The sequence below is a fragment of the Cervus elaphus genome, chromosome 11 (genome assembly GCF_910594005.1).
Source record: "Cervus elaphus chromosome 11, mCerEla1.1, whole genome shotgun sequence".
NCBI classification, from domain to species: domain Eukaryota; kingdom Metazoa; phylum Chordata; class Mammalia; order Artiodactyla; family Cervidae; genus Cervus; species Cervus elaphus.
Window position 1 is genome coordinate 20,168,491 of NC_057825.1, and position 14,506 is coordinate 20,182,996.

A 14,506-nucleotide genomic window follows, 5' to 3' on the forward strand; every position below is an offset into this window, starting at 1 on the left:
ACAGTTAGAATGCTGTATGGAACAACTGATTGGTTCATGATCGAGAAAGAGTATGATAGGGCTGTCTGCTGTCATCCTGGTTTTTTTTTTCATTTATTTTTATTAGTTAGAGGCTAATTACTTTACAATATTGTAGTGGTTTTTGCCATACATTGACATGAATCAGCCATGGATTTACATGTGTTCCCCATCCTGATCCCCCCTCCCACCTCCCTCTCCATCCCTCTGGGTCTTCCCAGTGCACCAGCCCTGAGCACTTGTCTCGTGCATCCAACCTGGGCTGGTGATCTGTTTCACACTTGATAATATACATGTTTCAATGCTATTCTCTCAGTTCATCCCACCCTCGCCTTCTCCCACAGAGTCCAAAAGTCTGCTCTATACATCTGTGTCTCTTTTTCTGTCCTGCAAATAGGGTTATTGTTACCATCTTTTTAAATTCCATATATATGCATTAGTATACTGTATTGGTGTTTATCTTTCTGGCTTACTTCACTCTGTATAATGGGCACCAGTTTCATCCATCTCATTAGAACTGATTCAAATGTATTCTTTTTAATGGCTGAGTAATATTCCATTGTGTATATGTACCATAGCTTTCTTATCCATTCGTCTGCTGATGGGCATTTAGGTTGCTTCCGTGTGCTGGCTATTATAAACAGTGCTGCGATGAACACTGGGGTGCATCCTGTTTGTTTAACCTACAGGCTGAGCACATCATGAGAAATGCCAGGCTGGATGAGTTGCAAGCTGGAATTAAGATAGGCAGGAGAAACATCAACAACCTCAGATATGTGGATGATACCACTCTAATGGCAGAAAGCGAAGAGGAACTAAAGAGCCTCTTGATGAGGGTGAAAGAGGAGAGTGAAAAAGCTGGTTTAAAACTCAACATTCAAAAAACTATGATCATGGCATACAGACAGAAGAGGAAAAGATGGACGTAGTGACAGATTTCCTCTTCTTGGGCTCTAAAATCACTGTGGATGGTGACTGCAGCCATGAAATCAGAAGACGGTTGTTTCTTGGCAGGAAAGCGATGACAAACCTAGACAGTGCTGTGAAAAGCAGAGATATTACACTTCTGAAAAAGGTCCATGTAGTCAAGGCTATGGTCTTCCCAGTGGTCAGGTATGGTTGTGAGAAGCTGGAATGTGAAGAAGGCAGAAAGCTAAAGAATTGATGCCTTTGAACTGTGGTGCTGGAGAAGACTCCCAAAGACCTTAGGATCAAACCAGTCAATCTTAAGGAAGATCAACCTTGAATATTCACTGGAAGGACTGATGCTGAAGCTCCAGTATTTTGGTCATCTGATGTGAACAGACAACTCATTAGAAAGTCCCTGACGTTGGGAAAGATCAAGGGCAGGAGAAGAGGGCGTCAGAGGATGAGATGGCTGAATGACATCACTGACACAATGAACATGTACTTGGGCAAACTCCGGGAAATGGTAAGAGACAGGGAGACCTGGCATGCTGCAGTCCATGGGATCACAAAGAGTTGGACAGGACTGGGCAAATGAACAACAACAAAAATCAACAATTGATAGAAACCAGTATCATGAAACAGAAGCAAAGCAATTCAAGAAACAGAAAGTTAACAGTCAAGGAAATGCTTAAATAGGACAAATTAAGAACAGCTCTAAAAATATAAAAACCAATACCATCAAAAGGGTAACAAGTCACATCAAGTAAACAACAGGATGATATGGGAAAAAATCTGAAGCTTTGGCATTAAACATACAACTAATGATAAGAGAAAAACAAATTATAAAGCAAGAAAATTGAGCAGAGTAACTATCTCTCTCTCTGAAGTCACTGAAGGATTCAGAGATGAAAAACAGAGCCAAGTTAGCAAAGTTCCAACATCTAGCTAAATGCAGTCTGGAAGAGAGAACATAGACCAGAAGAAAAGGAAAAAATAAATAGCAAACAAAAACTTCCAGAAATGAATAAAGTCAAAAATCTAGATCAAAAGGACTGCAAATGAAACAAAGAGAAACTAAGATAGTGCTAAACTCTCAGAAACCCAACAAAAAAAATTCTAAAAGTTTACAAAGACAGAAAGTATCTTATGTACAAAACCCAAATCATATTGTTAACAAACATTTCAGCCAACACAGAAGACAAAAAACAGAGATATACCTTTAAAAATGTGAAGGAAAAAAATTTCAATTCTAGAATATGGCAGTCTAAAAAAAACCCAATGAAATGGCAAAATAAATATGTATTACTTCATGCACATTCTCAGAAATCTGATAACAAACCACTTCTGAAAGAACTGCTCAAGGAAAACAGTTTGACAAAATGAAAAAATCCAAGTAAGAGAATTATGTGAGACATAAGAAAAGAGGGCAAATGAAATAATCTAGAAAAGTTTATTAAATATAATTACTGATACAAAATTAAATACTTTGAGAGAGTCAAGTCAAAATTAGAATAATTTGTAAATGGAAGATGGTGAGATGCAGAGAAGAAAGGGACAAAAGACATTATAAGGCTGGTTACCAAACTGCGAAGGGGGTATGCATGTGTGTGTGTATGTGTGTGTGTGCATGTGTGTGAAATGCTATTAATGCTAAATGGCAAAAGGAAAGCCATATATAAATGTGTGTGTGTGTGTGATGCTATTAACGCTAAATGGCAAAAGAAAAGGTGGATGGATATAAATGGAGAGACACTCATGTTCCTGGAGAGAAAGTCAATATCATAAAGATGACAATTCTCTTCAAACTGGTCAACAGAATCAATACAAACTCTATATCCCAGCAAGTTATTTCCCAGAAATCAACAAATTGATAATAAAATTTACATGGAAATGCAAATAACCTAGAAGAGCCAAAACTATCTTATAACAGAACAAAGCATCACAATTTCAAACCTCAATACAAAACTACTGTATCAAAACAGTACTGCTATGGTATAAGGATAGATATATAAATCAATGGAACAGAAGTGACAGTCTAGACATAGCCCATACATACAAAGGTGTCAGAGCAATTTAGTGGGAAAAGTACAGTCTTCCTAATGAATGGTATCTGAATAACTGGATATTCACAGGCAAAAATATGAACATTTTTAGGCCCCTACTTCACATCATACTCAAAAATTAACTAAAAATAGATCATAGGACTAAATTCATGAGCCGAAACTATAAAAATCTTAGGAAAAAACAAAGGAAAAATATTTATCACCTTAGATTAGGCATAAAATTTTTCTAATATAAAAAAATTGGCAAAATGAAAAACTGGCATAAGATTTGATCAAAATTAACATTTTCTGGCTTCAGAAAATCATATGAGAAGAGGAAAAGACAAACCACAGACTGAAAAGAAATACTAACAAGTGATATATATGATAAAGTATCTAGACTATACAAAGGACTCCTACAACTCAACAGGAACTCAAAGCAACATAATCTTTTAAAGGGTAAAAATCTGAACAGACATTCCACCAAAGAAGATGCAAGAGTCGTCAATAAGCACATGAAAAGGTGCTCACTATCATTAGTCATTAGTCAAGTTAAAACCACAATGAGATCTCACTTTATACACACCAGAATGACTATAATAATAAGAAGAAGACGACAGAATATCAAGTGTTGGCAAGAACGTGGAGAAACTGGAACCTGACATATGCTGATAAGAATGTAAAATGGCACAGCCACTTTGGGTAATAGTATGGTAACTTCTTTAAAAGTTAAACACAAATTTAGCACACAACTAAGACTCCATTCCTAGGTATATATCGAAGAGAAATGAAGTATGTCCACAAAAAGGCTTATATGCAAATATTCACAGCAACATATTCACTATTTATAACAGTCCAAAGTGAAAGCAATTCGAATGCCCATCAAATGGTAAATGGACAACGATAATGGGGTATCCACATAACTCCTCCCTCCTCAACTGGGTATTCTGCAATACAACTCTGATGCCAAGTACTTAGAGTTAGCATTGGACACTACAAGTTAAGAGCCTAGTCTTTCAGATGACTGCCCTCACTTTAGACATTAGCTGTACTTCTGTACCTTGAGAGTCCCCAAGCCACCAGCATTTCTGGTTAACTACAAATTCTGGAGTTTCCATGACTCACTCAGGGTCAATAATTCACTGGGTTAACTCACAGAATTCAGGAAAGCACATTCTTCTGACTACAGTTTTACTGTAAAGGATACACATAAGGTGAGGACTGGGAGGCAACAGAGCTTCTGCATCTTCTCCTTGTGCAATCAGGGTGAATGACCATCTCAGTACATCAATGTCTTTACCAACCAAGAAGTTCCATTGAGTGTCAATGTCTGCAGCTTTCATTAGGATTTCATTACATAGGTACAATTAATTCTATCATTGGGCATGTGATTAAACTCAATTTCCAACCTCCTTCTAGTACTCCTAGCTTGAAAGGCTGAGAGTTCTAATTCTCTAATCATGTGCTCATTTCTTTCTAATTCAGCCCCCATCTCATCCAGTTCAGTCAGTTCAGTCGCTCAGTCGTGTCTGACTCTTTGCGACCCCATGGACTGCAGTACGCCAGGCTTCCCTGTCCATCACCAACTGCCGGAGCTTACTCAAACTCATGTCCATTTCATCCAAAAGTTATCAAAATGCCAACAGGAGTTGCCTCATTAGCATAACACACAGGAAATTGAAGAAGAGTTTTTGAAGCTCTGTGCTAAGAGCAAGGAACAAAGACCAAATCTACTCTTGATTAAACCACATATAACGTGCTATGCTACTCAGTACTAAAAAGAAATGAAGTATAAGACATGCTACAATGTTCATGAACTTAAAAATCAGTATGATAAGGGAAATGGACGAGATCCAAAAGACAGACAACATGTTGTATGATTCCATTTACCTGAAATGTCCAGGCAAGGCAAATCTACAGAGATAGGAAGCATACCTGTGGTTGCCTGGGGCTGGAGGGGAATGGGAAATGACTTTAGGTATAAGTGATCATTTGGGGATGATGAAGCTGTTCTAAAAATCAGATTTCAGTGATGCGTGTGGCCTGTGACCTATGCTACTGGTAACCAAGTGGGGGATTATTTGTCTTTGTAGAAGTATTCTACTCAAGAAGAAATAACTCAATTGGAATATTACCATTTTGCAATCTTTAAAAAATTAACAATCTCAACACAGCACAGACATCTCATAAAATAACAAGAGTAAGAGATAGCCAGACATCAGCCTCCTGAAAGAATAAAACATTACCCATGAAGCTGTCCTGCCACACTCCCCATTACACCTGATTGTGATCACGCCTTTATATTTAATCACCAACTAACAAAAACAGAAATGAGAGGAACATGTTAAGACTACACCACAGGATGAAATCAGTAAAAACCAGGTTTCTTCACCAAGTGGCACAAGAGAAAAAAAGCTAAAAGTAAAGTGTTTAGGAATATACGTCATACTTGGATGTATGAAACTATAAAGGAAAGCAGGTAAGTGTTTACAATAATAGAAAGGACACTAGAAAGCACCCAAAGAACACAGCAAACTTGATATATAGGTGGATTAAAAAAGAAAAAGTTCTCTCAGCAAAAATATTATTTTTAATGTGTAATATTCGTCTATTAAATTTAAGTTACACTAAGAATATAGCTCTAAAAAATACAGATAGGTCAAAGATTTATATTGTACCATAATCTATATTAAAAAAGTTAAAAGGATATAGGAACAAATTATGGGGGCCTTCATACAATTAAGCACTTAATAACCATTTTAAAAAAGGGAGCTTAAAAAAAGGGGGGGCTAGTATTTGGAATACTGCTTGCAATATTCAACTAAAATTAATTATAGGCTTATTTATGACCCATTATTTTCACTGCAAGGTAGATAGGTCCCTAACAGAAATGTGTAAACATATGTGACAAAAATTCATATGAAAGAAAATTGAGCACAACATATTTATCATAGCCAAAAGGCAGAAACAACCCAGGTATCCATTAAATGAAAAATAAAATGTGGTAGATCCATACAACAGAATATTATTCATCCATAACAAAAAGAATCAAGTGCTGATACAAGCTGCAACATGAATGCATGCTGAAAATATTATACTAAATTAAAAAAGATGTCACAAAATACCACATACTGTATGATCGCATTTTTACAAAATGTTCAGAATAGGGAAATCCACAACACAGAAAGCAGATGAGTGGTTGCCACTGGGCAGGAAAGACTCGGAGTAACTGCTAACTGGTTCAAGGTTTCTTTTTGTGATAAAAGTGTTCTATAATTAGGTAGCAGTGATGACTGACTGCACAACTCCATAAATACACTGAAAACTACTGAAAACTAACTAAATAAATAGAAATAAGTCAGTTATTTTGACAAGTTTTCCCAAAAGTCACACATTTCATACATATAAATATGATGGTACATGAAATGTGCTTTACCAGAGATAAACAAATGATAACCAGGATTATAATCTATTATTTTTTCAACTGTGCAATGTTTCACTATTAGATATGCTTCCACAAATTCATTAACCATCTCAGTAGACAGTTTTTACATGTCTACTCTGCAGAATTAAAGGTCAAAGATATAAATTTACAAAATTAAACTAGAACTGGCAATTAATCTGTTACTATGAAAGCAATTGAAAGCTAAAAGTGGATTAATACTTTGCTACCATCACTTCTTAATCAAGTAGATTACCATGATATATAATTTGCTACAAAAAATTTAGTATTAACTAAACATATTGGGAACTTCTAGCTACTGGCTACATTTAAAAAATAAAATGAGGTGGAAGGGTGAAGCTCAACATCACACAAAAAAAGCAATGGTAATGAGCTTTTTAAAAAATATGGTCATTAGTGAAGCAAATCTTTTATCTCCAAATAGCCTTCCACAAACATGGTATCAAACTTGTCGATCATTTAAGCATACTGAACATGCTCTGATATGTATCTAAGTTTACTCATGACATCTGACCAAAAATGTCTGCAGAATTAGCTATTAGCACAAAAAAAAAAAAATTAGAAAACCAAAGCTAGTGAGGAATATAACTGAAAAAAAGGCAAAATAAACTTATTTCACAGTCAAATAAAAGGCTGTATTAGGAATCCCAATATTGTCTTACACTATAGGTAACACATAAGGGACTGAAAGAGAATTTTCAAAAATTTTAATGTAGCATTTTTTCTCCTTTTCAAGATAAACTAATTATTGTTCTTATCATACAACCATACAAATCATGAGAAAGAGTAAGTGGGGGACAACAGCATACTGGTAACTCAATTCTTTAAAAAGGAATTGAAAAAGAGAAAGTTTCAAGTAATACTTGTTTCTGTACAATTTACGTCATACCTATCATGTCTAAATGACATACTACTTTAGAAGATTAAACAAGTGTAATGAATCAGATTATATTAAAAATAACTGCACTGTCATGTGAATAAGATATAGGACTTTCAGAATGCAAAATCAATTCTAATAATAAGCACTTATAAAAAAGGTAAATAAACATATAAAAAGTTAGTCTGCTTACCTGAACCACCCAGGGACTGTTGGCAAAGGCCATAATATCTCTTTCCTCCCAGAAAAAAGCAGAATCTGATCTTTTTATCATTTCAAACTTACTAAGAAGCTTCATAGCGTAAACTTTCTGTGATGCCTTATGACGAACCTGTTGATTTTTAAAATACAATAATTAATAGTTTAATTTTATGAGAAAATGGTCAACAATAGATCATACTATAATGCTATTCTTCAAGATTTAGTTACCAAAAAAATGATCCTTAGATAACAAAATGTAAAAACATAACATTTTTAATGAGGAGAAAATTCCCAACAGCCTAAATTTTTCATGAAATATTCAATACCTTTAAATGCTAAACTCACTATAAAACTACCTCATTTCATCTAAATAAACTGAATTCATGAAGCTTCATTCCTTCATGTTAAGTAAGCCAACCAATTTAAAGAATAAGATGCCATTAAGTGAAAAAATTGTAAGGTATGTACATATATCCATCATGATTTGAACATAAGAACCTAGTAAATTTAGATACCAAGGGTTATTTGTGATTTTGTTAAGTCATCCTTACTTCTTTTTGGGTATCTTATTTAAAAGGTTATTTTTTTAAAAAACAGGGGAGAACCACCAATAATATGGTTATTGATCAGTTCTTACCTTTTTCATTAGACTGCTAATTCCTTAAGGGCAAGGACAACATCTATTTTGACCATCATTTTAATCCTAGAATATAACATAGCAAACTCTACCAAAGAACCAATAAATAGCTCATCAGCAAATCACATCAGTCCTACCTTCAAACAGTCTCAGAAACCAACTATTTCTAACTATCTCCACTGATACCACTAAAGTCTGACAGTTTTTGCAGGAATACCTTGTTTTACTGAACTTTGATTTACTGTACTTTGTATATATTACATTTTTTTTTTTTTTACAAACTGAAGGTTTGTGGCAACACTGTTGAGCAAATCTGCTGGTGCCATTTTTCCAATAGCATTTGCTCAGTTCATGTCTCTGTGTCACATTTTGGTAATTCTCACAATATTTCAGACTTTCTCATTGTTATTATATTTGTTATGGTGATCTGGGATCAGCAATTGTTCTGGGGTGCCACAAACCATGCTCATACAAGACAGTAAACGTAATAAATGCTGTGTGTGCTCAGACTGTTCCACTGACCTACTATTCCCCTCTTTCCCTCACGTTGGGCCTCCTTATTCTCTGAGACACAACAATATTGAAATTAAGCCAATCAATAATTCTACAATGGCTTGTGGGTGCTCAGGTGAAGGGAAGGGTTGTGCATCTCTCATTTTCAAGCAAAAGCTAGAAATGATTAGGCTCAGTAAGACAGGCATGATGAAAGCTGAGGCAGGTTGAAAGCTAGGCCTCCTGCACCAGTGAGCCAAGCTGTGAATGCAAAGAGAAAGTTCTTGAAGGAAATTAAAAGTGCTACTGTAATGAACACATAAATGATAAGAAAGCAAAACAACCTTATTGTTAATATGAAGGAAGTTTTGGTGGTCTGAATAGAAGATCAAACCAGCAACAACATTCCCATAAACCAAAGCCTAATCCAGAGCAAGGCTCTAACTGTCTTCAGTTGTGAAGGCTGAGAGAGATAAGGAAGCTATAAAAGAGATGTCTGAAGACAGCAGAAGTTGGCTACCCGTGAACTTTCCTCATAGTATCAAAGAGCAGGGTGACACAGCAAGTGCTAATGTAGGAGCTGCTGCAAGTTATCCAAAGGATCTAGCTGAGACAACCATTCCAAAAATTCCAGAGCCTGTTAAGAATTATGCCAAATCTACTGATGGTGCTCTATAAATGGAACAACAAAATCTAGATGTCAGCATATCTGTTGACAGCATGGTTTACTGAATATTTTAAGCCCACTGGTGAGATCTATGCTCAAAGAAAAAGATTCCTTTCAAATTATTACTGTTCATTAACAATGTACCGGGTCACCTGAGAGCTCTGATGGAGATATACGATGATACTAATGTTATTTTCATGCCTGCTAACACAACATCCATTCTGCAGCCCATGGATCAAAGAGTTATTTCAACTTTCAAGTCTTACTATTTGAGAAAAACATTTTGTAAGGCTATACCTGCCATAGATAGTGATTCAGCTGATGCATCCCGTCAAAGTCAACTAAAAACCTGGAAAGCATTCACCACTCTAGATGCCATGAAGAACATTTGTGATTCATGGGAAGAGGTCAAAATATCAACACTAACAGGAGTTCAGAAGAAGTTAATTCCAACTCTCACTCCTGACTTTGAGGAGTTCAAGACTCAGTGAGGAAGTAACTACAGATGTGGTGGAAATAATCTCATTGTTCTCTACCTGAGAACTCAATTTGTTTTCTTCTAAGAAGACATTTAACTTACAATTTTTGCTTCCTTGTATTGTCTGAGTCCCATATTAGAATGTAAGCTCAACAAAGGTAGGGATTATTCAAAGAGGAAACACCAAAGGTATACCAGAGAGCAACTGCTATGCGGCTGACAACAAAACTGAGACACCAGATGTTAAACTGTATTTCCAGCCAAAAAAAAAAAAAAAGAGTGAAAAAACCCTGATGGTTTCCTGGGCATCCAGGCAAGACATCTTAGGAGAAAGAACCACGCTCTAAAGCAAGGCCTACTCTAGAACCACCTAACAAAGTTTTATAATACCAAACCCTAAAAGATCAAAAAGAGAGTAGAGTTTGGAGGTACAGTCCTTAAAAGGACTTGGGAACAACTTGGTCTTTAAACACATCCACATTCATAAGGCTCCAAAGTTAAAAGGTTATCAACAAGTAACTGGACAGCTTATTAAAATGAAAACCAACATTTGTCAAAGAAAAATAAAATCCAGAGTCTCTATCACATATCCAAAAGGACCAGTACATAATTTAAAAGTTACCTGAAAGGCAAAAAGAAGAATGTGACTCATCATCAAGAAAAAAGCAGTCAATAGAAAACAGCCCCCAAAGACACTGGATTTATCTAACATATTAAATATCTCTTTCAAATCTGCTCAAAAGCCTAGAAGAAAGTATGTTAAAGGAAAAAAGGAAACAATAGTTTCAATGAATGAACAGAAGGAAAAACCAACAGAAAAATGGAAACTATTAAAAAAAAAAAACCAATTGGAAATTCTATAACTGAACAATAACTAAAATGGAAAATTCTTTGGATGGGCTTAACAGAGACTGGAGATAAAAGGACATTCAGTATGTGAGAGAGGTTCAAGAGGGAGGGGTAGCCTATGGTTGACTCATGTTGATAGGAACCAACAACATGGTAAAGCAATTGTCCTCCAATTAAAAATAGACAAATTTTTTTAAAAAGAAAATTTAGTAAACCTAAACACAAATCAATCTGAAGAATAAAGAGAAAAATGAATAAATGAAAATGTATACAGACTTAGAGGAGAACAATGGCAACCCATCCCAGTACTCTTGCCTGGAAAATCCCATGGACGGAGGAACCTTGTAGTCTGCAGTCCATGGGGTGGCTAGGAGTCAGACACGACTAAGCGACTTCATTTTTACTTTTCACTTTCATTCACTGGAGAAGGAAATGGCAACCCACTCCAGTATTCTTGCCTGAAGAATCCCAAGGATGGGGGAGCCTGGTGGGCTGCCATCTATGAGGTTGCACAGAGTCAAACACGACTGAAGTGACTAAGCAGCAGCAGCAGCAGCATACAGACTTAGGGGGCTATGAGACAATCTTAAAGTCTAAAGCACGTGCAAATATAAAAGGGCTAAACATACAATTCATAGGCAGAAATTATCAATTAATTAAAAAGCAGCGTTGGTGGTACAGTGGTGAGCATAGTTGGCTTCCAGAATTAATTAAATAGCAAAACATAGCCTCATATATTTTAAATATAAGATCCAACATGTTAAAAATAAAGATAGAAAAGGACAAACCATGCAAACAGCAAGGATGAGAAAGTAGAAAAATATTAATAATAGACAAAATAGACAATAAGGTAAAGAGATAAAGAAGATAACTCAGAAAAAAAGGAAGTATAATTCATCAGGAAGACATTAAAAATTCTAAATATGCTTGCATCTAATAAATGAGCTTAAAACTTCATGAAGCAAAAATTGACAGAACTAAAGAAAGAAGCAGGCAAATCCTAATTTCAGCTGGAAATTTTAACATCCCTTTTCAGTACTTAATATAAGAAGTAAATAAAACATCAATATGGATCGAAAGAAAATACAGTCCAGGATAAAAACTGCTCAATCATATTATAATTACAAAGGTTTTTATATCAATGCGTTATATCACTCTTAAAAAATATTTTGGAATTTAAAGTATTTTGACATAAGTTTACATGAAAAGAATCCTATATGCAAAGGGCCAAATTAATTATGATGAGGGTCACAGATTATATCCATTTTGTATATCAAACTATTAACCTGAAATAACAGTTCCTTCTATTTATATGGTGCTATGCCTTTTACAGAATGATGGAAATAAATACACGGGAAAGCAATATGAAAACGTGAGTGCGAGAGTGTGGGATTAGGGAATGAACGATCCTAGTCCATTCCCTTCCCCAGAAGACAGACAAAATTTTTACTTATCAAATTATAGCAAAGCAAATGCTCATGCCAGCAAAGCTTTTAATAAAAGTTCCTTTTTTTTTTTAGTTTGAATGTTATTAAAAAGAGACAGCTTAAAAAAAAAAAAGAAAAGAGAGACAGCTAAGGTACTCTCTCTTCTGTACTTATGCCATTCTTCAAACATTCACTTATTCTAAGAGCAAATTAGATTTTGAATGTTTCTTAACTTCATTAGAGAAAGCAATCATATAACAGTAATAACCAATCAATTTATACTGATTGGTTTATACCCTAATTGATTGATTTATACCCTAATATTATTTATGCCTGATCCAGACTATGACAAGAGTTTTAAGAATCATGCTATATAGAACAGGAATACCAAAGAACGCTCAAACTACTACACAATTAGGTTCATTTCACATGCTAGCAAGGTAATGCTCAATATCCTTCAAGCAAGGCTTCAACAGTACATGAACCGAGAACTTCCAGATGTACAAGCTGGATTTAGAAAAGGCAGAGGAACCAGAGATCAAACTACCAGCATCCATTGGATTATAAAAAAAAAAAGCAAGATGATTCCAGAAAAACATCTGCTTCATTGACTACACTAAAACCTTTGACTTGTGGATCACGACAAATGAGAAAATTCTTAGAGATGAGAATACCAGACCACCTTACCTGCATCCTGAGAAACTTGAATGCAGATTAAGAAGCAACAATAACAGGACATGGAACAACAGACTGGTTCCAAATTGGGAAAGGAGTACATCAAGGTTATATACAGTCACCCTGCTTATTTAAATTATATGCAGAGTACATCATGAGAAATGCTGGGCTGGATGAAGCACAAGCTGGAATCAAGATGGCCAGGAGAAATATCAATAACCTCAGGTATGCAGATGACACCACCCTAATGGCAGAAAGCAAAGTGGAACTAAAGAGCCTCTGGAAGAAGGTGAAAGAGTAGAGTGAAAAAGTTGGCTTAAAACTCAACATTCAAAAAACTAAGATCATGGCATCAGGTCCCATCACTTCATGACAAATAGATGGGGAAAAAATGGAAAGAGGGGACAGACTTTATTTTCTTGGGCTCCAAAATCACTGTGGACAGTGACTGCAGTCATGAAATTAAAAGACGTTTGCTCCTTAGAAGAAAAGCTATGACAAAACTAGACAGTGTATTATAAAGCAGAGACATCACCTTGCCAACAAAGGTCCATCTAGTCCAAGCTATGGTTTCTCTAGTAGTCATATACGGATGTGAGAGTTGAACCATAATGAAGGCTGAGCACCAAAGAACTGATGCTTTTGAACTGTGGTGCTGGAGAAGACTCTCAAGAGTCCCTTGGACAGCAAGGAGATCAAACCAGTCAATCTTAAAGGAAATCAACCATGAATATTCACTGGAAGGAGTGATGAGGAAGCTGAAGCTCCAATACTTTGGCCACCTGATGCGAAGAGCCAACTCACTGGAAAAGATCTGATGCTGGGAAAGATTGAGGGCAGGAGGAGAAGAGGGCAGAGGATGAGACAGAGGATGAGATGGTTGGATGGCATCATCGACTCAATGGGTATGAGTCTGAGCAGAGATTGTGAAGGATAGGGAATCCGAAGTGCTGCAATCCATGGGGTCACAAAGAGTCGGACACAACTGAGTGACTGAACAACAATGAACAGAAACTAAAAGATATTTGTTAGCTACTAAGAAACAGTTAAACATTTATTTATGCTTAATCTCTTATATATGAAATTAATTAAACAAACAAAAACAAACCTAGAAGGACCCATTCATTCAAATAAACAAAAACACAGGCATAAGATGATTTTCTGAACATGTGAAAAATACTTGTTGACTTCATTCTTGGTGATTATGCAAAACTGTTTCCCTTTCTATGCTTCTAAAATGCTTATGATAATCCAATATCATAATTAGTAGTATATATGTCTGTTTCATAAGTTCCTTTAAAAACAGAATACAGGCTTTCATTTGTGAGGCTGCAAAGTGGTTAGCACAATGTTGGAATTATCCAATTCAACAAAGTTAAGAAAATTATAGCTTTATGAGGTTTCTGTGATAGCTCAGTTGGTAAAGAATCCACCTGCAATGCAGGAGACCCCAGTTCGATTCCTCAGTTGGGAAGATCTCCTGGAGAAGGGATAGGCTACCCACTCCAGTATTGTTGGGCTTCCCTTGTGGCTCAGCTGGTAAAGAATCTGCCTGCAATGAGGGAAAGTGGGTTCAATCCCTGGGTTGGGAAGATCTCCTGGAGAAGGGAAAGGCTACCGACTCCAATAATCTAATATCATAATTAGTCCTGTGTATGTCTGCTTCATAAGTTCCTTTAATAACAGAATAAAACTTTCATTTGTGAGACTGCCAAGTGGTTAGCACAATGTTGGAATTATCCATTTCAACAAATTTAACAAAATCATAGCT

The 14,506-nt window shown here is 35.8% G+C and overlaps 1 protein-coding gene across 6 annotated transcripts in view; it reads right to left on the bottom strand.

Moving 5' to 3' along the window:
• Nucleotides 1-14,506, bottom strand: part of ROCK2 (Rho associated coiled-coil containing protein kinase 2) — a 129,822-nt gene that overhangs the window by 58,586 nt on the left and 56,730 nt on the right. For all 6 annotated transcript variants that reach the window (XR_006343392.1, XM_043917086.1, XM_043917085.1 and 3 more), the window contains exon 4: nucleotides 7,503-7,640. Coding sequence is in view for 5 of the 6 variants with exons in the window: in XM_043917086.1 (XP_043773021.1) it covers nucleotides 7,503-7,640 (138 nt within the window). In the remaining variant the exon portion in view is untranslated. The remainder of the gene's footprint in view (nucleotides 1-7,502; nucleotides 7,641-14,506) is intronic.